At 53.7% G+C, this 24,081-nt stretch overlaps 1 protein-coding gene across 1 annotated transcript in view; it reads right to left on the reverse strand.

Moving 5' to 3' along the window:
• Positions 1-24,081, reverse strand: part of ADCY5 (adenylate cyclase 5) — a 154,832-nt gene that overhangs the window by 29,827 nt on the left and 100,924 nt on the right. Inside the window, exons 4-12 of the mRNA XM_055395631.2 lie at positions 19,627-19,738; positions 17,974-18,101; positions 15,784-15,942; positions 14,786-14,927; positions 12,713-12,853; positions 8,094-8,116; positions 6,563-6,707; positions 5,225-5,322; positions 1,811-1,898 (exon numbers count right to left, since the gene is read on the reverse strand). Coding sequence (XP_055251606.1) covers positions 1,811-1,898; positions 5,225-5,322; positions 6,563-6,707; positions 8,094-8,116; positions 12,713-12,853; positions 14,786-14,927; positions 15,784-15,942; positions 17,974-18,101; positions 19,627-19,738 — 1,036 coding nt within the window. The remainder of the gene's footprint in view (positions 1-1,810; positions 1,899-5,224; positions 5,323-6,562; positions 6,708-8,093; positions 8,117-12,712; positions 12,854-14,785; positions 14,928-15,783; positions 15,943-17,973; positions 18,102-19,626; positions 19,739-24,081) is intronic.

Consider the following 24,081-nt stretch of genomic DNA (forward strand, 5'->3'; position numbering starts at 1 on the left):
CCCCGGCACCCTCTAGTCTACACTGTTTCTGTGAATTTGTCTGTTCTAGATACTTCATATAAGCAGAATCATGTAATATATGTCATCCTGTGTTTGGCTTCTTTCACTTAGCGCAGTGTCTTCAGGGTTCATCCATGTTGTCGCATGTTTCAGAATTTTGTCCTTTTATGATAGAATAATACTCTATTGTATGGATATAGCACTTTGTTTATCCCTTCATCTGTTGATGGATACCTGGGTTGTTTCTACCTTTTGGCTCTTGTGAATATACAGTGTGCTTTTACAGGCATGAGATGAAGAAAGTGGGACTGTCCATGGGGGGACAAACAGGTTCGGGGGAGGCGGGCTTGACCACAGAAAGACCAAAAGACAAGAGGGACTGAACACAGAGCAGGAGCAAGGTTGTAGCGTCAGGGAGGGAGCTGGTGGAGAGGCAGGGGGCCAGGATTAACCCCTACCTTTCAGCACAGCAACAGGCTGAGCACCCAGCTCAATCTGCCAAATCACCCTGGCCAGCCCGGCCTCTCCCTGAAACCACTCAGGGGCAGGGCTGTAGCACGCCAGATGGTTGCAGTCCTTCTGGTTCTGACAATCAGCCCTTCAAGATGTTGACCATCAGGTGATGAAACAGTGAACAGCCCAATGAAGGACTCTGTTTGGAGGGTGGAGGGAGAAAGAGCACTTTGGAGGTGACAAAGGCCCAGCTCCCCAGGAAGGAGAACATGGTGCCCCCTGCAGAGGGTGTAGGGAGTGGTGGCAGGGCCTGAGGCCCCAAGGGGCTTGGCTGCAAGTAAGTGTCCAGGAGGAGCAGAGAAATGGTTATAGTACAAGCTGGACAGGGCTTGTCCCTGCCAGGATAGAGTGCTTTCTAGAGCCAGACTGGCCCATCAGGGAATTCTTAGTGAAAGGGAAGTCGCACAGTCGTGTCCGACTCTTTGCAACCCCATGGACTGTAACCTACCAGGCTTCTCCGTCCATGGGATTTTCCAGGTAAGAGTACTGGAGTGGGTTCCCATTTCCTTCTCCAGGGGATCTTCCCGACCCAGGGATCAAACCCAGGTCTCCCGCATTATAGGCAGAAGCTTTACCCTCTGAGCCACCTGGGAAGCCCAGGGAATTCTTAAACCAGTGGGAAAGAACTGAGTGAGAGGTTTGGTGGGCAAGGCAAATGGGAACCTGACTGATTTCTACGACTGACCCTAATGACCTGTGGTCAGGTTCCCTCAAAGGACACAGCGTGGATGGCGACACGGCACGCCTAAGAGGAGACACGGGAGAAAACCCAGAGCAGGTCTCACATCTGTATCCCTGGCCGTGTGGCCTAGTCTGAAACAACAGACCACTCTGGATCTCCCTCCCATCTATATGATGGGCAGCTCAAAAACCATCATCTTTAAGGCCTCCTCCAGGGCCGTCTCTGGGACACACTGGAACACGGAAGAGGTGTGATCTCTTTCACCCATTCTTTCAGCAGATATTTAGTGACCATTGCTCTGTTCTCGGCTCTGTGCTAGGTGCCCTTCCTTTGGCCCATCTGATAACCGGGGGACAGATGAAAGAGGTGGCAATAGTGTCTTCTTGTTGCAGAGATGGGCAAAGGCTAACGGAAACAGCCTGTACAAATAAGCAGCCCCAGACAAACTATGGCCCCTGCAGTCTGGCTTGTTGCCAATGCCAATCAAGAGGTATGATCCAGGTTCAGGCACCTGGGTCCCGGGCGTGACCCTCCAGCTCCAGCACGGGGAGCTTATCAGAGGGCTGGGAAGGGAGGGGAGAAGGCAACTGGGGCTCAAGTGTAAACTGGACTCACCTTCACGCAAGAATAGATCACGGACACAAACACCACCAAGGTCAGCAGCAGGAAACAGGTCAGGTAGAAACTGAACATGAACACGGAGCTGGAAGGAAAGAGGAGGTGGGAATTCTAGGGCTCTGAGAGGCCCTGCGAAGGAAGCAGAACTTGCTCCATTTCTCCTGCACCCACTACCCAGTCTTCGGTGCCTGGCCCCTGACTCACTGAGGGGAGATTAGAGCCTTGTGAGCCGATCTAAGACCCTCCTCTGTAACGGTCTGGCTCCTGCCCTTTCTCTTGGTCCTGTCACTTTCCTGGGCGAACAGCCCACAGGGGGGCCGAATGGAGACCTGGTGACACCTGCTCAATTCTCAGCTATCCATAAACTCACTTTGTTTAACCTGGAAGGACCCATTTTAAAAATCACCTGGTTGTTTCCTCCAGGAAGTCACTCATGGCTTGACAAGTAACTCTGAAGATGGAACATTGATTTGATACATGGCCATCATTTATAGAAATGCATCTGTCAACAACCCAACCGGCCACTCTGAGAAACAGCAGTGACATGTCCCTTTGGAGGGCAGAGTCCCTAAACCCGTGCCCACTGTCAGGCTGCACAGCAAGTCCTGCTCAACAAAAGTCATAAAACCCGCCAGGCTCTCCACACTGTCCCTCCTTACAGAAGCAGATCACAGGTGAGCTTAATGTTCACCAAGAGCCAGAATCCTCGGATGAGAGAACTGCAGATGACTTTCCATCTGGGGCCTGCCATGGCTCCCCTGGGGCAGGGGGTGGCCGAGGCACGGCACTCTCCACCAACCCCAGGAGGCCTCAGACACTCCTTCCCCCTTTCAGGGAGTGAGATGGCCTGAGACGCCAGGCGCTGTCTGCAGGTTAGAGGCAAGTGGAGGACACAGAAGACCGGTGGACACCTCCAGGGAGGTGCCTTTGTTCCAGGCTCTCCCAGGAGCCAGCACTTTATCCGCCTTAAATAAATAGAACAGGGAGAGAGAACTCTCTTCAGAGGGAAAGAAGGACCTTTAAAGTAGCTTTTAAGGCTTCCCTGGAGAGAGGTCGGCCAGAGAACAACTTCTGACCTTGCCTTAGCAGGTTGGAGCTGTGGCCAGGAGGGAGTGAAGCCGCTGCTGGCAGAGCAGGGATCTGCAAAATCCCAGCCCCAAGCCACGCTGCAGAAAAAAAGAAGCAGCAAGGAGGTGGACTGTGTACCCAAGCGAAGGGGATTCTCAGCTGCAATGGGACAGAAAGTCCAGGTTGCTTATTATACCTATAGCTCCATTTCATTACTGAACGTAGGTCCTACACCATAAAGACCCACAATCCCACCAGCTCTGCACAGCCTCAGTACAGGGGGCAATGGGCACTAGCTGCCTAAGCAGGGAGCAGCTGGTTGTCGGTGTCTGGTTTTCACCTGCGGTATTCTGATAGGGTCACGGCAGACACAAACGCAAGGGCCATCTCTTCAACAATGAGCATCATTAAAAAATAAAAAGCACTGAGTAATAAGACCATGACGCCGTGCACCTCCCATATGATGTGCTGAGGACACTTCTGTGGGATTCTTGTCAAAAATAACCTCCGTCGAATCATGAGGAAACATCAGACAAACCTAAATTGAGACATTCTAAATCGAGACATTCTACACATTAAAAAAAAATTGTTTTTTTTTTGGCTGCCTGCAGCTTGTGGGATCTTAGTTCTCAGATCAGGGATTGAACCCTGGGCCCCTTGCATTGGAAGCATACAATCTTAACCAGTGGACCACCAGGGAAGCCTAAGACATTCTACACATTAATTGGCTAGTACTCAACAAAAACGCCAAGGCCACGAAGGATCAGTGAAGGCTGAGGAAGCATCACAGGCTGGAAGGGACTAAGGAGATACAGCGGTTAAATCCAATGTGGGGTCCTGGCCCGGCGCCTAGAACACAAAAAGGCCGTTGGGGGAATGCTGAGGAAGTGAGAATATAGCCTGTAGACTGGTTCATAGTATCGCTGCAGTGATGACTTCCCGATTTTGACTACCGTACTGCAGTTATGTGGGTTGTCAACATTAGGAGAAACTAGATGAAGGATGTACAGAAACCCTCCTCAGTACTTCTGCAACCTTTCTGTAAGTCTATAATTATTTCAAAATGAAAAACAGAAGGTGTTGGGGTGAGGGGACACTTCTAGATTGTTAGATTTATGAGACATAACCAAATGCAACCAGTGACTCTTGAGGAGATCCTGGCTATGAATACATTAGGAGCAGAAGACATTTAGGGGTATGATTTTGGAGATTTGAACATAGACTTGGTATTAGATGATTGCAGAGGAACTGGGGTTAGTTTGGTATAGGAGGCATGGTGGTTAAAAAGCAAAATGCCCTGAAAACAGGTGTAGATTGACATTTTATCAGGGCACAATGTCCCTGTGTCTAAAATTTACCTTAAAAAATCAGAAATACACCTGAAACTAACACAACATTCTAAACCGACTATACTTCAATTTTTAAAAATCAGAAAAAAGGAGATGAAACAAAATTTGCAAAATATTAACAATTGTTCTACCAATGGGGTGGGTGTTGATTACATTATTTTTCTGTATGCTTGAAATGTTGTTTAATGAAAAGTAAGAGATGTGTATATATGCACACAATGCCGCTATATACACACATGCATAAACACCTATGTGGAGCGGCTGTCTTTCTCACATAGCTGTGAGTCTACAGTGATTGACTATCTAACAAACACTTCATTTCCAACAGCCCACTTCTGAGTGGTTCCCTCAGAAGACACAGGCCTTTCTCAGGACACGGCCAGTCCTCAGAAGAGTTCAGGTACATCTCTTTGAGAGAAGCCTTCAGAATCTGAGATCCAGTCTTTGAAATACCCAGAGTAGCAGAAAACCCTTATCTTAAAAAAAAATTATTTATGTTTTGTTTTGGCTGTGCGGCATAGCATGTGGGACCCTAGTCCAAGCAGCAGTCCAAACCCAACCCGCACGCCCTGTGTTGGAAGCACAGAATCTTAACTACTGGACCACTGGGGGAGTTCAACCCTTCTCTTTTAAAGATGTATTGACTTTTTGCAGGAACCAAAGGTCACACAGAAACCAACTTGGTGAACACTTTGGGTGATTCAGTGGGCAACAGTGGTCTGTGTTAAAGCAGCCTGAGAGGATGAGGTGAAGGGAAGGGGAGTCCCGTGCGCTGGCCCGGATGGAAGTCCCCCACAAAGAGCACTTCGCCTCCCCACCAGGGAGGAGGCAGACCTTGGCTTCCTGGTTCCCCTGAGCACACATCTGGAGACTGCTCTCCTATCTGAGCAAACTCAGCTCAGATCCCACCCCACTCTGATCTACTATGACCTCTTCTCTAACCCTGGAGCCCCTACAGCCAGAAGAGGTTGCCTGGAAGGGATGAGGTACTTACTGGGGCACGATGGTGATCTGGACAAAGCAGATGAAGAGGAAGACGAGCGAGGCACATGCCACGTAGGCACCGAATCGGTCATCCACCTGCTTGGAGTACTGAGAGGACACGGACAGGGTGAGGGGGTGGAGTCACCCGGCCAGTCTGCTCCACCCCCTTCACCCCAGACACAGCCGGCACTGCCCACTCCCGACACCTGGAAGGCCCGGTCAGGAAGCAGCACTGGCCTCAGCTCTCCAGAAATCAGCCCACTCACCACACTGTGGCCGTGGGGAGGGCGGCTGAACTATGTTAAACCAGAAACTCTGCAGGCTGGGTCACCATGGGAGTAATCCATAACGATCACGGCACACGTTCCTGAGCACCACCTACACACTAGGACACGTGCCGGAGCCTGCAGGCACCACCGCACATCGTCACAAGAGCCCCAGGAAACAGCACAGGACTGCTGCTGTTTCTGTTTCAGAGATGAGCCTGCTGGGTCTCAAAGAAGCCTGGAGACTTGTCAAGAGTCCCAGAGCTCGTCGCCAAGGTCCTGACTCCCAACTCCCACCCCTCCCATGAATCAACCAGCTGGAAGAATGGCTGTGCTGGCAGAGAGGGTAATGCGTGACTCAGTTCCATTTATGCTGGTAAGCAGACTAAGTCCCCTTCTCATAGCATCCCCCCTCCTGATTCTGTGTGCCTCATTTGGCCACGATCATGAGTTCACATGATCCCATGTTGCCCAAACACAAGCGAGACCCTGTGACGTGTAGCAGAGACCCTGGATCCGCTTTGGTTCCGGTTCTGTCTCTACCTCACTGGGCGGCCTAGGGTGAATCATCCAACTACTTTGAGCTTTACTTTCTCAGTCACAATTTAAGGAGAGGGGAACAAAGAGCTCTTGACCACTCCTTCCAACTCGAATACTTTGAGGTTTCAGTGTGCCAAAGGCAGCTGATGGTCCATTTGTCATTATAATGATAATAACAATAATACAAATAGCAATATTTACTGAACATCTACTATGTGGCGGATACTGGTTCATGGGTTTTACACACATGGACTTGTTTAATCCTCATTGACACTATGAGGTAGGTATGTTGAAAATCCCCATTTTCCAGGTAAGGAAACTGAGGCACAAAGAAATTAAGGTTTACCTTTTTCCACCAAGAAAGTCTCCCTAAAAGCCCCATTTCCTGGTTAGGACAGCGTCAGAGCTGGGGAAATGGCGGTGACAAAGTGGAGCTCTTTCCATGGTAATGGAAGTGGGAAGGGAACCTGTTTGTTGCTTCTCCCCCTCCCTGTGGTCCTGATTCTTCCTGGGGCTCCTCCTTCCCTCATGGGGTGCTGTACCTTCTTCTCTAAGTCAGGCTCCCTGAAGGTCAAGAGGAACTTGCGAACATGTTCAGATCGCAGCCTGTCGATGCTCCTGGCATCAATGGCACGGCCCAGAAATTCATCCACTTCATCCTCAGGGTTCGAACTTTCCTGGGCATTCCTGGTGAGCAAGGAACCACAGACACAAGACAGGTTGACCACCAGGAGGCGCTACTGCCGGGGGACTGCCGGCTCAGCCCTGGTACCCAGACCCACTAGAGGGGCTGCTGCTGCTGCTGCTAAGTCACTTCAGTCGTGTGCGACCCCATAGATGGCAGCCCACCAGGCTCCCCGGTCCCTGGGATTCTCCAGGCAAGAACACTGGAGTGGGTTGTCATTTCCTTCTGAGAGTGACACCAGGACAGCCAGAAGCCTAAGTGCTTACATGTGCAGAAAACTGCCCGTCTCAGAAAACCGCCCCCGCGGGCTGTGGGGGCTTCACTGACCATAGTGAAAATGAAAGTGTTAGTCGCTCAGTAGTGTCCAACTCTTTGTGGCCCCGTGGGCTGTAGCCTGACAGACTCCTCTGTGCATGGGACAAGAATAATGGAGTGGGTTGCCATTTCCTTCTCCAGGGGATCTTCCCGAGCCAGGAATTGAAGCCGGGTCTCCTGCATTGTGGGCAGACTCTTTACCATTCTGAACCACCAGGGAAGCCCCCTGACCATAAGGATTTTCTAACTCTATTGGTATATATATTAATATATGATAATGATGAAACATGTAGCCCACCAGGCTCCTCTGTTCATGGGATTCCCTAGGCAAGAATACTGGTGTGGGTTGCCATGCCCTTCTTCAGGGGATCTTCCCAACCAAGGGGTCGAACCTGCATTTCTTACATCTCCCGTATTGGCAGGTGGGTTTTCTTTACCACTAGCACCACCTGGGTAGCCCATATATGTTATACATGATAATGATAAAATGAATTATCATCAAAGGTTTGTTTTTACCCCTGCGGGTAACAATCTCTGCTCTTCACTCTTCAGCTCTACCATTATCCTGAAATCAAAGGCTGAGACCAGAATGCAAGACCTCTGTCGCAAGGCCTGGGAGCCTCCCGGCTGCTCTTGCCTGACTCTGGGGACTCTATGGGAAACATGTTGCACAATCTTTTGGTGCTGAACTAAACACTCTACTTCTAGAGTGAAGCCCAATCCTCGAGTGGGATTTCTGACAGCCCCAGAGACAGGGGAGCGGAAGAGAGAGAAGGGGATACTCTCTCGGGTCGCTGGGATATGGCCAGGAGCTGGCGACCAATGTGTAAGGCCTGCCCCATCCTGGGAGCTGCACGTGTGTGTGTGTGCGCACGCGTGGAGTGGACATTATAAACGGGCGGTCCCAAGGCCCAGCCTCTCTACGGGGGCCTGGGCTCCCGCTGCTGGGCTCTCAGGTGCAATGGGCTCTGTTCACTTGTGGCCAAGACTGCATGTCCTGGGCTCATCCTCCACAGAACACAGAGGCCACCCCCAGACCGAGGAGCAGCAGTGAAGAAGGGCACGTGACTCACTTGTCCTTGGGGTCTTCAAAGCCCTGAAAAAGAGGGATGGAGAGAGAGGAGAGGAGAGTGAGAACAGAGCGGGTGAGGACGGGGGGCCGCAGCTCGTGCTCTGTCCGCCGCTCACCCAGAGCGCGGACAGACGGCACTGTGCTCAGCCGTCCACGCCCTCCTGCATTTGGCGAGCACAGCTGGAGTTGGGACAGGCTCCCTGCTAGACACTGGGGCTGCACTGTGATTTCACTTCCTCTGCTGGCAAAATCCATGTGTCTGGGCTCTTCTGGTCCCCACACCTGATTCCTCGTCTTTCTCCAAACCTCCCGTCACTTTCCTCCTGGACCGTGGGCCTGGTGGTATACATGTGTTATGCTCAGCTGTGTCTCTTTGCGACTCCATGGACTGTAGCCCACCAGACTCCTCTGTCCATGGAATTCTCCAGGCAAGCGTACTGGAGTGGGTAGCCATTCCCTTCTCCAGGGGATCTTCCTGCCCAGGGATCGAACCCATGTCTCCTGCATTGCAGGCAGATTCTTTACCGTCTGAGCCACCAGGGGCTTGGTGGGTGCCCTCTCAATTCTTCCACTTACTGAGAGGGAAATAAGAGAAACTGCTAAGTCAGTGAGTCCCCACATGCCTGTGCATACCCAGGCACACACAGCTCACGGACACTCACCTCCCACCACCGCCAAGCACACAGAGAATCTGGGAGTTCACAAGTTTTGAGCTTGAGAAAATGAAACCCTGGTCACCTGAAACAGCTTTTCTGGTATCTGAGAATCTGTGTTCTTGTTAGGCTGGGGGTGGCTGGGGACCCAGGAGGCGAGGTACCTGTAGTCAGACCTGCCGCGGTTTGACTGCCGATCTGATGCTCACTCACACAGGGCAGGGGTGAGGGTGGGAGGGGCCCTGACGAGTTACCAGACTCCGGGCCCTACCTAGAGTCCATCTACAAAGTCCACAAAGGACAGCGGTGTGTCAGGGTCTGACTGTGACGGAATGGAGGGAGGGGCCCCTAAATGGGGAGGGGTGGGACGTGGGAGGCATAAGCACCCAGGGCAGGCAGCTGCAGGTTGCCAGGACAAGGGCAGAGAGTGACCTCCTGTCCCTGTGAGCCCACGTGGAACATACTTCTGGGCAGACAGGGGGCTGGTAAATGTCGGGGGGCCCAAATCCCAGGGGAACACACCTATCTTTATTCCCCCTGAGGAGGGGGACTTAGGTTGGTCTGCAGGAGTCAGAGCTTCCGGCTCTGAACAGATGTGAGGCCCGTGGGAACTGAGGTGTCTGTGCTCCCAGGGGCCTCGGCAGCCCTAGTGGCACGTCCAAGGGCCCGACTGTGGGCTCTGAGTGCCTCCCGGGCGGCCCTGTGGTGGTCTTCCCTTCTCCTTGTCCTCTGAGAATCTCCCAGCCCTCCGTCCCGGCTGCAGGATCTGGCCCACCACACCGTCCCTGCTCGAGGCTGGAGGAGCCGGGGTCACTCAGGTGAGTGCCCCACCTGGGGGCAGGCGGGATCCCTCAGGGTACAAGGCCCATTCTCCACAGGACACGGTGTGGGGCTGGCCTGCTCACCTCCACCACAGGGCCCAGCAACAGCGTTACTCAGAGGACGTCCAAGCCGCGTTATGCCTATACTGGTCTCTACAGCTCAGAACTAGAGCCGAAATGTTTCTAACAAACCTGTCTCTGAATTTCTCCAGCGTTCCTGTGGTCGTTTGTATGGGCTGCTGTTGGGGGTTGCGTCTGCTCTAGGCTCCCTGAGTGCCGGCTTGGAGTGGTGGGCTGACGACTGTCAGAAAACACTTTGGCGGATGAACCTCGATGGCAAAGGGCCTCTGAGAACACAAGCCAGTGACTCCCCTGGTGGTCCAGTGGTTAAGAATCTGCCTTCCAATGCAGAGGATGCAGGTTTGATCACTGGTCAGGGAACTAAGATCCCACTTGCCTTGGGGAAACTAAGCCTTCATACCGTAACTACAGAGCCTGCGCACTCCAGAGCCTGGAACAAGAGAAGCCCATGCACCATGACAAAAAAGCCCACGAGACACAGCTAGAGAAAGCCTGTGCGCCCCAACAAAGAGCTCGCTTGCCACAAGCAAGACCTGGCATGGCAAAAATAAACAAACACAGAAGCAACCCACAGGCCAGCAGACTGGGTTCCAGTCCCCAAGCTGCTCACCAGCTCTAGGACCGTGGTCCTCAGCCCAGAGAGGAGGCCCCTCAGGTGGGTTCCTGCAGTTCTGCCTCAGCACTTCTGGGTAGCAGCTCAGCCCAGTGTTTCTGTCTGGTGCCCGAGTCCTCACCTTACACAATCCCCTGCCAACCTTTGTATTAATAAATAACCTTAGAGACCTCACGACACATGCCAAAAGCAGTGCAGCTCCTCACTGTGCCTAACAAGCTGGGTATAAGATGGATCAAGGTTTAAAGAAAGAAGCTTCTGACTGCCAGTTACTACCCTGTAACTGTTCTCGGTCACTGCTTAATCTAATTCCCACCCTCCACCCCACCTTCAGTGAAAGTCCAGGAAGAAGCTCTCTTTCTGCGTATCTTTCTCCAGGGCTTCTGGGCAGGTTTAACACCCAAAGCCAACGGTATTCCAGACAGGACACTCTGACTGGGCAGGCAGGGGCCCAGGAGATGGTACTTCGATGCTGGCCCCTTGGGTAACTCTGCCCAGCAAGGAGCGGGGTGGGGAGCCTCTTCTTTCCTCCTACAGGGGTGTCCTCAACACTTTTCTTCTGCTCACTTTCCATTTCCTCCCCTCTGGGCGAAGCAATTACCACCAGGAGGAACCTTTCCGGCAGCCAGTCTCCCCTGAGACTGTTTCCCAATTACGGCCCTTCTGCTAATTCTTCCAAGGCTTCTTGTCCTAACAGTGATTAATGTGTCTGCCAAATAGGTGCTTATAGTCCAAACTGACTCCTCTGAGACTCTGAAATAACTGAAGAGTCTACTTACACCGAACATCACTGGAGGAAAAAACTTTCCAAAGATTTTAAACAGAGAACGGACAGCAGGCAACTTCCTGCCTGCTGCTGGCTCTCCCTCCTCCCCTCCTCCCCTCACCCTCTGTCCTCCCTCTCCAGTCTTCCTGCTCCCCCGTGCTGCTCTGTCCTCCCGCCTGCATGAGAGCTTCCCTCTCTGCACCCTGTTCTCAGGATGCAAAGGATCCCTCTCTCGTCTCTCCCTCTCTTTCACCTCTTGGCCTCCTGGTCACGCGGCACAGAGTCTGCAGAGGATGGTTAAAGAACCGGGGTGAGAAGAGAGAAGGTCCAGCAGTTGCTTTGTGGAGGGGCCTGGAGGAAGCCGGAGTGGTGCCTGGAGCCCTGGGCGGCACTGACCAGGTCCAAGTCCAAAGCCCTGCAGCTAGAGGCCAGGCTTCCTCCACTCTGTGCCTTATATTACAACCCTGGTGTCCTGCAAGCTGCCTCTTTACCGTCAAGTTAAAATGGTGGTCCTGACTCAACGCACTTTTTTACTTCTGTGCATTTTCCTTAAAAGTCCGTCATCTGCTACTGGCTAGCTGGCAAGGAGCAGAATGACTGGTCCCCAGACTGTCCCCTCCCTCAGACCCATGGATCTGTCTGCCAACTCAGCTGGACTCTTGGAGTCTCTAGTCACTGCAGCTGCAACTTAAACCCAGTCTGAGCCACAGATCCCAACTTGGGGATCCTAGTGTGAGTGGCATGCCACCCATTCCTTTATCAGACTCTGTGGCAACTAAATGGACACACACGCACATACACACACACACCCCTATCCCTCTCTCAGGGTGGGCAACTCCTGCCTGGGAATCCAGCTGCCCTTGAGCTGAGGAGTGTGTTCAGATGTAGAAGCTAAGCTCTCAGGAAAAAAGAAAGAAAACACTGCTGCTGAAACCGACTTCCTGTCACCCCTCTCCCTCTTCTTCCCACCCTCTGATGTCTTCCAGAACCTCACTAATAGAACCCTGGCAGCACCTCCTGAATTAGCTGTCCCCGGTGTGTGCAGGGGCGGCTGAGGGTGTCTGTCCCCTGAGGCATGCAGGGTCCCTTGAGACGGAGGCAGCGCCCCTACCACAGCCTCAGCTCACTCAGCCCGCACTCAATCTGCATGGTCTCACAGGGAGACTGGAATTAGCAGGGTGTTTCTCAGCCCCGAGGGCAAATAGACCATCTCTGGCACCTGCCAAAAAGAACTGGGATTTTTTCTGGGTGACTGAGTCAGAGTATATGTTTCAGCAGTCTGGGAAATGTACCAGATGCTAGAAGGTGTCTGAAAAGCTGGTGCCCACCTAACTCCCCAGAGATCCTCAGACAGTTCCAAGAGACCCCTGGAGGCTCTATGGGACCCTGAGTCCAGCCTGCACCAGCAAGTTCTGCCAAGGGGGAGGGGGGAAGGGGTGTTATCACTCTGCTCCAAAATCAAATCCAGCATGCCAAGAGATGGTGGGGCCCACGGAGAAAGCCCGGGGCTGGAAGTTAGGTGCTCTGGCTCCTGGTTCCAAGTCAGGGTGAACCCCTTTCCAACATTTCCTCCTGTGGCTCCCCAGGTTCCCTTGGCCACATGAGGGGCCTGACCCAGTCCCTTCACGCAGAGGGGGCCCCAGCCCTGGAGAGTACAGCTCACACACTGCCCCGCCAGCCACTCACCATCCGCTTCATCTCCTTGGACACCTGGTTGCCACCCAGGTGGTTGTAGAAGGGGCGCTCGGCCCCCCAGTGAGGCGGGTTGTGCCCAATGGAGTTGGTTCTCTGCCGGTTCATCTTGGCAATCATGGCCTTCTCTTCTTTCTGGGAGAGCAACAGAAAGGCATCAGCCCATGGACGGGGCCCATCGGGTGAGGCCACACCAAGAATTTCATTCCTCCCAGTGCCTGGGCAGGTAGGAGTTATGGCAGAGGCCTCTTCCTTCTCTGCACAGCCTGGGGCCCTAAAGTGCGCCCAAGAAAGCATCCTAAGTTCCTCCAAACTCCCCAGACCAGCCCTGGCTGGGGGCTGTGAGCCTCAGGCGGGAGCAGCAGGACAGGATGATGAGGTTGATCTTGTTGGGAAGCCATGGGGTGTGGGAACATCTGTCATTGGCACAGAATGTTAGAGCCTGGATCTGAAAGTGACTGGGGGTGATGGAGGGAGAGGAAACCCGAGATTCCAATTTCTACCCCAAACCAGGCTTGCTCTAGCACAGTGAACAGTAGAACAGGTCCTGCTGCTCAGAGGCAACTTTGGGAGGTTTGGGTCATGAGAAGGTGAGGTTCAAGGGCTGATGTGCGTTGTACAAATACACAGACGGGGCCTCAACCAGCTCTCCGTCTGCCAACCACAATCTGTCTGTTCACCCATCCAAACGAGCTCCAGGTGGAGGGCTGCAGAGGTCCTGGGGGGACCTGGGTGGCCTTCCCCGCTTCTCCATCCCTGAGCCTGGGAAGGCAGCCGCTCAGATCAGGGAGGCAGAGGGGAGAGATACAGCCTGCTTCAGCAGACAGGGCTCTGGATTGGGACTAGGGTTGGGGGTTGTCCCATTTCATCTTTTCTGGACCACTTGTCAAGCTAGAAGAACCAAGACCAGAGAAGCGGGGGCAGAGGGTAAGACTTTATCCTGGGTGGGGCAGGATGAGGAGGCCTGTGGGCCCAGCGGAGGGGAAGGGTGCGGGAGGGGGGTCTGGGAGGATTTAAGGTCATTTATACTCCTGCCAAACAACAAGCTAATGCTTGAAACTGAGTCAGTTAAGCCACAGGCGCTTTCCCCAAAGCACCTACGCCCTCCCACCCCTTGCCCAGGTGTCTGTGGCAGGCCTGACACAACCCCCTCAGGGACCCTCCTCAGCACCCCCACACCCTGCTCCCCGCAGCCCGGATCCACGTGCCGGGCTGCTCAGAGAGGATGGGTACCCCTCTGATGCTCCTCCCAGGGTGGGCGCCTGTCTCAAACAATTCTGCCCACTTTGAAAAATCTATTTTTGCTGTCTCCAAGACTTTCGCTGAAATTGTCTCACAGCTTAATTTTGTCTTTAGTCTAACTCCTTAGGAAAGAAACAGGGACGTTTTTTCTATCAAAGGGCTCTGACCAACAGATAAATTCAATTGGAAGATTTATAAGTAAAAGGCATTTCAATCTAGGGAGAAATATAAAGTGGGTAAAATAGAAAATGCTCTCGTTTGCTTTAAAATTTAAGAACACGGAACATGACGCTATTAAAAATAGGACACTGGAGTCTTCTAATAATTCTGTTTTATATTTTGGCAAGTGTGGGCTGAGACAAAAGAAGGAAGAAGAAAGACTAGAAAGTGAGAGGGGGACGAACAGAGTATGAAGAAAGAGAGAGATACAAGTACAGGCAGAGAGGGATCAAGATCAGCCTCGTCAGGCAACAGACAAGGAGGTGGACATAAAGGCCACTGTGTACCCTGATGCCTCATGTCCATCTCCTGGCCTTCTGTTGCATTGTTACTGACTGATCTGAGGTCTGTTGCATTTTTGCAACAGACGTAAAATGAAAACATCTGTTGCTATCAGCCTTTGCTAAGCCTCTGCGGCTCGCGTGTCCTTCTGGAGATGTAGGAACCACGACTGTATCGGGACTTGACCCAAGGAAAGAGTAAGAGGAGAAGGAAGCAGCAGGCCAAGAAACATTCCTCCCACAAGGAATGAAGCTCTTCCATCGCCCCCCTCCACCGCAGGCCCCTGCCCACGCCCAACCCCGCCCCAGCCCTTGGCCCCCGGACCCGCTTCTGGGTGCAGCGCAGGATGAGAAAGGTCTCGATACTGTGCTCCTTGAGGTAGGCGTTGCGCTCGCCCCCACAGCCTGGCTCCACCTCGTAGTCACCATTCAAGTAGTTGAGTGTGGCCTTGGTGATGTGGATGCGTCTAGGGTGGAGAGGCAAGCAGGGAAAGGAGGGCAGTAGACGTGAATCCAGAACCCCCGCTCCTGTGCAGAACCAAACTGCCACCGACTGACTCACCATTCCAATCCCAGAGCTCTGGCTCAAATGCTCACCCCTACCTGGGTCCCTCAAGGGACTGTACCCCTCCAAGTCATCAAGATGGCTCGGTGGGCCAAGCCCCAGCTCACGTCCGAAGAGACCACACCACAGCACATTGGCATCGTGTTATTATAATAAAGTAACATGTCAGACTGCCAGGAGAACACAGCCTCCAGTCTCACAAACCTGCAGAAGCCAGCGGTGGCTCTTGCTGACTACAGGATTGTGGCCAAATTCTCCAGCCTGGCATGAGCGTCCTCTGCACAGGCACACTACTTCTCCCACTGGTTCCTAAAAGGCCATCTGCTCCACTTGCTTTCCTTGGAAGTGCTGTGCTTTCCTCTCCCTAAGCCTGTCCTCAGGCTAGCCCATCCCCCAACCCCGCCTCCCTCACCTGTCCCCACACTGCTCCTTCCAGCTCACCTTCCACCTCCGTATGTCCTGGCCATCCCCGAAATTATCCAGGGTTCCTCCCCCATCTAGAAGTCTTCCCTGCCTCCTGCATCTCAAAGCAGGCCACCAGATTCTGTGTAAATATTTTCTGGATGAACACTTAGCTGAGGGTTGGGACAGGCTCCCTACAAATGGCCGTGTGTGGTGTCAGTGGTCAGGTACTAGAGGAATCCCACTTAAATTCTGCCACCCCTAGGGCCACAGGTACCTGGTCGTGCCCACCCTGGCCCCCTCCCACGACAGCCACCTGGGTGGGGCCAGGCAGGAAGCTGCTGCCACGCACTCACCCCGCCTTGCCTCCAGCCTCCATGTGGTTGGCCAGCGTGACATCGTTAGACCAGACATCGAACTGCCACTTCCTGAGGCCAAGCACGCCGCAGTGCACTCTCCCGCTGTGAATCCCCACGCGCATGTTCACGTTCACACCCGTCACCTCCCGGACCAGCCTGGGGATGGAGCAGGGGTGAGGCTGGGAAGGGCTCAGGGCCAGGCGCAGAGAGTGGGGTGGCTGGAAGGCATGGGGTCAGGGTGCGTGAGAAGGTGCAGGGGCCAAAGGGTCATTTCTCTCTGGGCCAGCCCAAATCCAGAGTGTGAAACTGTTCAACCTGAAGGGCAAGGGCTGAGCCCTGGGTGCTCCGTGGCTGTAAACTGTGAGAGCGCTGTTTCCCATCTTGCCCACAAGGTGGCGCAGCACCTCACACTAGAATCCAGGCCCCACTGCTTCCCCCCACAGCTCGGACACCTGAGCCAGCGCCACCCTCGGTCATCAACTAAGTTGTGTTCTGAAAATGCAAGCGCACGTTAGTGCTGATTTGAGTCAACAGGAAAGTTACAGTCACTCCAAACTCCATTCATATAATTGTCAGATTTAGCCACGTTGCTGCTTCTTTAACAGTAGCAGGATGATGGAGGAAGAGAACACAGACTCTGCCCAGGGAAGAAAAGAAGCTGGGGCAGGTGCGGGGACCAGGGGTCTCCACATGCTAGAAGACAGCTCCAACCCCACCACATGCACCATGCACGTACCCGGGGGTCCCCAGTAGATGGGTGGGCAGCCTGTAGGAGGGGGAGTCGGATGGAAGCTCTGCAGCTCTGGGTGTGTGTGGGGGGGCACAGGAGAGGGAGCCAGTGATCTGGGGGGAGGCTCACATTTGCACTTTTTAGGGGCCTGGACCCTCCCTAACTCCTTGCATATGGGCCCATTCAGCCAGCCGTGGGGCCGGCAGTCTGACTTGGCCTGGTGGGCAGGACCACCATGTGGACTCCAGCTCTTGCCCCATCCTACCACCAAGAGGCTGACACCCACCACAGGGAATATTTAGGTCACCCAGCATTTCTCTCGTCCCAGGATCAACTCTGCCAATACCTTTGCTGGAGCTGTGTCTTCCGTCCACAAGACCTCTGGACACCTGTTTAGGTTAATGTCTCTCATTCTGCCTTTTTGGCTTAACTCCAAAGCCACCTTCTTTATGAAGCCTCCCGTGGTCCTCCCAGTGGAATCAACTGCCCTATCCTGGGCCCTCTGCTGCAGTTTGCCTCTCTTCCCTGATGGTATCCACTGGGCATGCCTGGTATCAGAGCAGCAGGAGTCCTGGACTCTCTCCCTCAACATACCCCATGCTTCTGGCCTTGTGTCTAGCCCAGGCATGAAGGGGAACTCAGAAAACACCACCGAAAGGAACCGAGCCAAACAGGATGGACCTGGACACCTCCTGGGACAACTACTCTGACCTCTGACCTTGCCCACTGTGGCTTTTCTTTTGCCCCATACAGGCTACTTCTAAAACTCACAATTAATAATCCTGGATGCAATCTCTGATCCTCTCCCTTGACTGACTGTAAGCTTGGATTGTCCATGTTATTTAATGACTGGGACTTCTTCTGTGGTCAGCAGTAATCAAGAATTAGCCCAAAGATCCTGTTTGCTACTGTTCCCAGGAAGGATGGATTTTCTTAAATGGGAAATTTGTGTCTGCATCCACCTGCCTAGCAGTATTACCCCGGGGAGCTGTTTAGCTCCTGTGAGCCCAACCTTTCTCATCTGGGGAGAAATGGGACTGGCGACTTCTACCCTTGGTTGACTGGCTCTGAGAAGACATAGGGGCTAGAGTGGCAGGCCCTCCCACAGCATAGGGCACAGCGTGACTGCCAGCCAGTCCCCCTCTCCTGGAGGGGTGGCTCCACACCTCCTGATGCCCTGGAGTCTGCAAAGCCCTCCCTTCTCCCAGGACAGGTCCCTGTGTGCAGAGCTTCCCAGGCTGCTGCAGACAGCCCAAGAGAAGACCCAAGGCCTGCAGGTGTGGATCAACCCTCCAGGGTGGCCAGGGTCCTTGGGATGTGGCTTTGCCACACTGTTTCCCTGCATCCACCAGTTCAACATGAGTCAGTTACTCAGGCTGTGGGACAGCAGACGGGCAGTCCCCTGGAGATGGACATGTCCTTACAGGCGGGCAGTCACCTTGGAGACGGGCACTTACGAGATGGCCTCGATCATGTCCATGCCCATCTCCACGCAGCAGTGGGCGTGGTCAGCCCTGGCTTCAGGCAGCCCTGAGACACAGTAATAACAGTCTCCCAGGATCTTAATGCGTAAACAGTGATTCTCCTGGAAAGCAAATTAATTTTAAAAATTAAAAATAGCAGGAAAGAGAAGTGGGAGGGAAAGAAACAGGAAGCAAACAGATTCACCCTGTGCCTGGAATAACTTGCCTTTTAGGGCAGCGAGCACAGACGCAGGGCTGGCACGAGGTGCGGCCCCAGCACTGGGACAGGCTTATCGGGAGCCGTGGGGGACAGAGGACAGGCCAAACAGCCCTAGAGAAGCATTCCAGGCCCCACAGCCTCAGGAACTCACTTTTATGGCCACAGCTGAGGCCGAAGGAGAATGCAACTGGCTCAGTGTGGCAGCAAAGGTGGCAGACTCATCAGCATGAGAGGCCCCGAGCTGAGAGCAGGGGCCCCATCCCACTGCAGCCCTGGGGCATGCTCCGACTCTTAGCCGAAGCTTCTACTAACAGTTTTGTGACTCTCCTTTTATGAAAGACTGAAGCAGAAACAAGATTTAACTAAATCTCAGCTGACCCTCAGCCTGGAATTTTTTTATCCAAGGGAGTTTTGCTAAGCCTGTGAGCACGTGTGTGCTAAGACCGCCATGAGCGGAAGCCCCCGCCAGATGCAGGGTCACCCCGCAGGCTGCAACTGATGAGTAATTGGGATTGAGATGGACTGTTATTAATCACCAATTCAGAGCTGTCCAAACCTGCATCCCAGAAGTTATTTCATGAAGCTGGGACGCTGGAACCCAAGTATTTGTGTGTCCTGGACTCTCCTTTAAGGCCCTTCCTACGCCCAAGGGCCGAGCATGTTGCTGTTCACCTTGCCCACGTTCGGTGATAAAATAGGTGAGGTGTGAGGCCCCCCCGTCAATGCCCTCAGAGACCCTGGCACTGGCTCTCATCCGTGATCTAGGCTGGCATCCTGTGACTGCCCAGGGACATGTCCACAAGCCAGTGGACACTGCAGTAAGTGTCCCCGATATAGGACTCTCCAAAGGCACAGAGCATGACTCAAAGCCACAAAGGCTGGGAAAGGACAACAGAGTATAGTCAGGGACTAATGAACCAATGTGTCCTTCGCACTCCATGTCTGGGTGGGGGTGGGGGGACACTTCCAATCTGTCCCAACATGGAGGAGTCCTCTTTCTGGAAGTCCCAGGGGTGACACACAGCTGTTTGCAGGCCAGTAGAGATTCAGACTCTTTTTTAATCACCCTGGCTACCTTCATCAGTAAAGTGACTGTGTGGCACCGAATTTGCTCCCCCAAACACAAATTTCACAAGTTCAGGGGTCTGGGCCATGATCCCTGCAGACCTCACCTCCTGTCTGCTGATGCAGGGCTCGTTCCCCTTTGGCTGGTGACACCATGACAGCGCCTCTGAGTGTGCAGTCGGGGCCGACACAGGGCGTGAGAACACACAGCCGCAGCCTGTGCAGCCCTGCTCACCAGTTCCAGTGGCTGCCCCGCAGCACCCTACCCCAGGCAGCCCGAACCAGGCCACCCTTCCAGCCCTGGCTCAGGCACACAGGGGCCCCAGGGCAGTGGCAGGTGCAGGGGGATGGGGGGCACTCACCGCAGCCAGCTTGTCGAAGCGGGCGAAGAGCTCGTTGAGGGTCATGACCAGCTCCTGGGCAGTGCACTGGGATGCCAGGCTGGTGAAACCCTCGATGTCAGCAAACAGGATGCTGGGGAGACAGTGGGGAAGACCCCCGTGAGGGAGGAAGGTCCGGGGGGACACAGCCAGGGCCACCCTCTGCCTTAGGGGGACTGCTGGCCGGCAAGAGTCCTGGGAGCTCCAAATGGCTGCTGGGGAGGGGACAGAGAGACAGCTGACACTGGTGGCCTTTCCCAGCTGGTGGGCAAATGCCGGGTCAGCTCTCTGCATCTCCCTGTACCCTCACCCCCGACCCAGGAGGAAAGGGAAGGCAGAGGCCTGGGAACGTGTGCTTCTGCCTGAGGCCACACCAACAGGGCAGGGCCCCCATCCTCAGCCACCTGTCAGGCCTGCCCCCCATCTGATTCCCGGGCAGCCTCCTCAAGGTAGTTGGGTCCAGGAGAGGGGTCTTTGGTTCCTCTTGTCTGGAAAGTGTTCAGGCCCTAATGGGAGCCGCACAGACGTCTCACTTCCCAACTCCAGACTAAGGGAATCCCAGCCCAGGCCCTCCACCCCCAAGGGAGTCCTCTAGCAGGGCGGTCCCCAATCTTTTTGGCACCAGAGACCGATTTCATGGAAGACAACCTTTCCACAGGCTAGGGGGAGTGGGGATGGTTTGGGGATGATTCAAGCACGTTGCATTTATTGTGCACTTTATTTCTAATCAAATACTGCTGCTGATCTGACAGGGTGCCGGTCCTCAGCCCAGAGGTTGGGGATCCCTGCTCTAGCAGAGACAGAACAGAGAGGCCAAGGGTAAGAGGGAGAGGAAGGTGCAGCCAGTGAGCATCCAGGGAAGCCCCCACCTTGTCCCACCAGCCCCTTCGGCTTCACCCCTAAGCCCCTCGGGTGCGCCCGCTGGTCCCTGTATTCTGTGGTGTGATCTTTCATCCACTCCCGAGATTCAACATGTCTTCCTTTTCTTTCAAAACAGACTCTCAGAGGTGAGGCCCCAGGGCCAGAACGTGTAAGGGCTCTGAGAGCTTTTTCTTAAAATGAATGCAGAAATGTAGTAGCTCTTGTGAGCCAAGCTGTTCCTGGTGGCCACGCACGGGGGCTGGGGCCCTCTAGGCAGCACTGAAGGAGGATCCGGTGTCCCCGTCCCGGGACAAGGGGGTGCACCCTCGAGAGGAGCTGTGGACAGCAGTGTGGGGGCTCCTCCCCACGGGCTGTGCCCTCTGATCCACGCAGCCCTCGAGGCTCCGGACCGACAGCCTCACTTCACACCAGAATGTAGAACTAAACGTATCTTGTCATTTTATTCGGACACTGTGTGTGTGTGTTTCATTCTGCCGTCTGACATCTGGGGCCTTGCTGACCTGGGGAGCCTGCCCCTCCCAGGCCAGCCAGGTGCTAGAGATGGTTAACCACTTGCCTTACAGTCCAGAGCCTCCTACCCGAGTCAAGTCCTCACACCTGGGCCATCACTCCCCTGCCCTCATCACCCCAGGGACAGATGCCAGGTGACGTGGGACAGTCCCCTGTGCCCCAGAGCTCGCCGACATTACTATAAAACTAGACAATCAGAAGCCTGCTGACTCTCCCTTTCTTGATCGTTCTGCAGAAACCACAACAGAGGTTTTGCCCACATTTCTCCTCACTCTACCTCCTGACGGACCCCCATGTATCCCCGAGTACCCCCCTCACAGTACAATGTACCCTCTCTTCTCGGGACCCGTGAGTAACAAATCCTCTTTTCAATGGCAGCTGTCTCCTGATCTGTTAGCCTCGTTGTACCTGGATAGTAATATATGTCTTAAAATAGTTGGACACTGTACTAAACCTTTTACATGTATTAACTCATTTAAGCCTCATTACCACCCCATGAGGTAGGAATCCTTTTATAGGTAAAAAAAACTAAAGCACAGAGAGGTCAAGTCAGCTGTCCAGGGCCACACAGGTAACCTGGCTCCACAGTCCAGGTGTTAAGCCAATAAATGTTACACTATTGACCCCACAGTCATCTTAAGTGAGTAAAAGCATAATGCTCTGGTCTGGCATTGTATACAGGGTGAAGGGAGGTGGAGGGGTGGGTGTGGGCTGCCACAGGTGGGCAAGTACAGGACTCCATCGCAAGGGGACACACTGGGCACCAGCTTGCACACGACAGGAAGTGGGAGTGCCTCCTGGAGCTTGGGCCAGGCAAGTACAAGAAAAGTGTGAGAAGGCAGCCCCTGGGCTGGAGCTCAGTGCTGTTTCCCAGCTTCCCAGCTCCACCAGCCACTCTGATCCAAGTGGAGACCAGCAGACAAGTTCAGAAGGAAAGGCAAAGAGGGTGGGAGACCTGGGGGAGCTGGTTCGAGAGGAGACAAATGAGGGGAAGGAAGAGACGGTAAGGAAGGGGAGGAGTAGAGAGACTGTGGGTGAGCCCACAGGACTCAGGAATCAGTCCAGCTGCTCCAGAGGGGCAGCCATAGGGCAGGGGCTCAGAGGATGAAAGGGAGCCGGAGCCCCCACGAGGCTCTCATGCCTGGCACCTGGAAATCCACACTGGTGATGATCCCGGCTCCTTAAGTAAGTGCTGACCACCATCCCGCCCACCAGCCACCTCCTGGCTCTCAGTTTCTCGGGCAGCCGCACCCCACCCAGGAAAGGGGAAAGTTCTCTCCCAGTCTATGTGAAAGAATCGTTATATAGCTGTTCTAGAAATTCTTTAACTTTCAAGAAATCAAAGCCGGGGAAGCAGTAGTCAAGATCAACTGCTCAGTCAAGGAACACCTTTATAAGCATCATGTTTTGATTGCAAAGCTGGCAGACACCAGGCCCACTGGCTGTTCCACACTGGATCCCAGGCTACACAGCAGAATCCTGGCTTTGGGGGTTGATTAGTCTCTGCCATGGTGGGAAATAAAAATAATTCCCAACTGAGCTTTTCTCCTAGGAAGAAAAGCTATGACCAACCTAGACAGTGTATTAAAAAGCAGAGATATCACTTTGCTGACAAAGGTCCGTATAGTCAAAGCTGTGGCTTTTCCAGTATGTACAGATGTGAAATGAGCTGGACCATAAAGAAGGTTGAGTGTCAAAGAATTGATTATTTCAAATTGTGGTGCTGGAGAAGACTCTTGAGAGTCCCTTGGACAGCAAGGAAGTCAAACCAGTCAATCCTAAAGGAAATCAACCCTGAATATTCAATGGAAGGACTGATGCTGAACCTGAAGCTCTAATACTTTGGCCACCTGATGCGAAGAGCCAACTCATTGGAAAAGACCCTGATGCTGGGAAAGATTGAAGGCAGGAGGAGAAGGGGACGACAGAGGATGAGACGGTTGGATGGCATCATGGACTCGATGGACATGAGTCTGAGCAAGCTCCAGGAGATGGTGAAGGATAGGGAAGCCTGCTGTGCTGCTGTCCTTGGGGTCGCAGAGTCAGACACAACTGAGCAACTGAACAGCAACCTGGTAGAGGCAGGCTTGCTGCTGGGCAGGGTAACCCACAGCACCAGGCCCAGAAGAAGACGGGAGAAGGACAACCACGAGGCAGACGTGAGTGGACCAGGGCTCAAGGGGTCTCGCTTCACTGCATCCTCAGCCCACAGCCGCCTGAGCTCTCCCAGCCATTGAGCCAGGAGGGCCTCTGCCTGCTGCGTATGCATACGAGCAGGCCTGGCACCAGTCTCCTCCACAGGCACCTGGTTGGGCCTTGGAGAATTCCTTTCTCCACTGCAGCTCTCATTCACTAAACCAGTGGCTCTGAGACCTGGTGTCCATTGAATCCCCTGTGAACTTTTCTATGGCGAGGTCCCACCACGTCCCAAGAGACTCTGACTTCATCGGTCTGGGACAGGGCTCTGCTAGTGATTGTTTTTGTTCTGTTTTATTGTAATCTTCCCTGGTGATTCTATATGTAGCCAGGGTTAAGAACCACTGTACTAGTTTACATGACACCTTCCCAAGGCCTCCACCACCCTGATTAAATCTATAATCCTCCCATATGTCTATCTCCCTTCCCTTCTGTATGTCTCCATTGCAAGGAGATTAGTCTTGGGTGTTCATTGGAAGGACTGATGCTAAAGCTGAAGCTCCAATACTTTGGCCATCTCATGCGATGAGTTGACTCACTGGAAAAGACTCTGATGCTGGGAGGGATTGGGGGCAGGAGGAGACGGGGACGACAGAGGATTAGACGGCTGGATGGCATCACCGACTCGATGGACATGAGTTTGAGTGAACTCCAGGGGTTGGTGATGGACAGGGAGGCCTGGCATGCTGTGATTCACGGGGTTGCAAAGAGTCGGACACGACTGAGCGACTGAACTGAACTGAACTGAATCATGTCTGTTTCTCTCCACTAGAATGTAAAGCCTTTGCAAGAGTTCTGGTCTATTTCATTCAACGCCACATCCTGGCCCCTGGTACAACGTCTGACAGA

Source organism: Moschus berezovskii, chromosome 1 (assembly GCF_049115385.1).
Source record: "Moschus berezovskii isolate FMDL1 chromosome 1, NW_MosBer_1.0, whole genome shotgun sequence".
NCBI classification, from domain to species: domain Eukaryota; kingdom Metazoa; phylum Chordata; class Mammalia; order Artiodactyla; family Moschidae; genus Moschus; species Moschus berezovskii.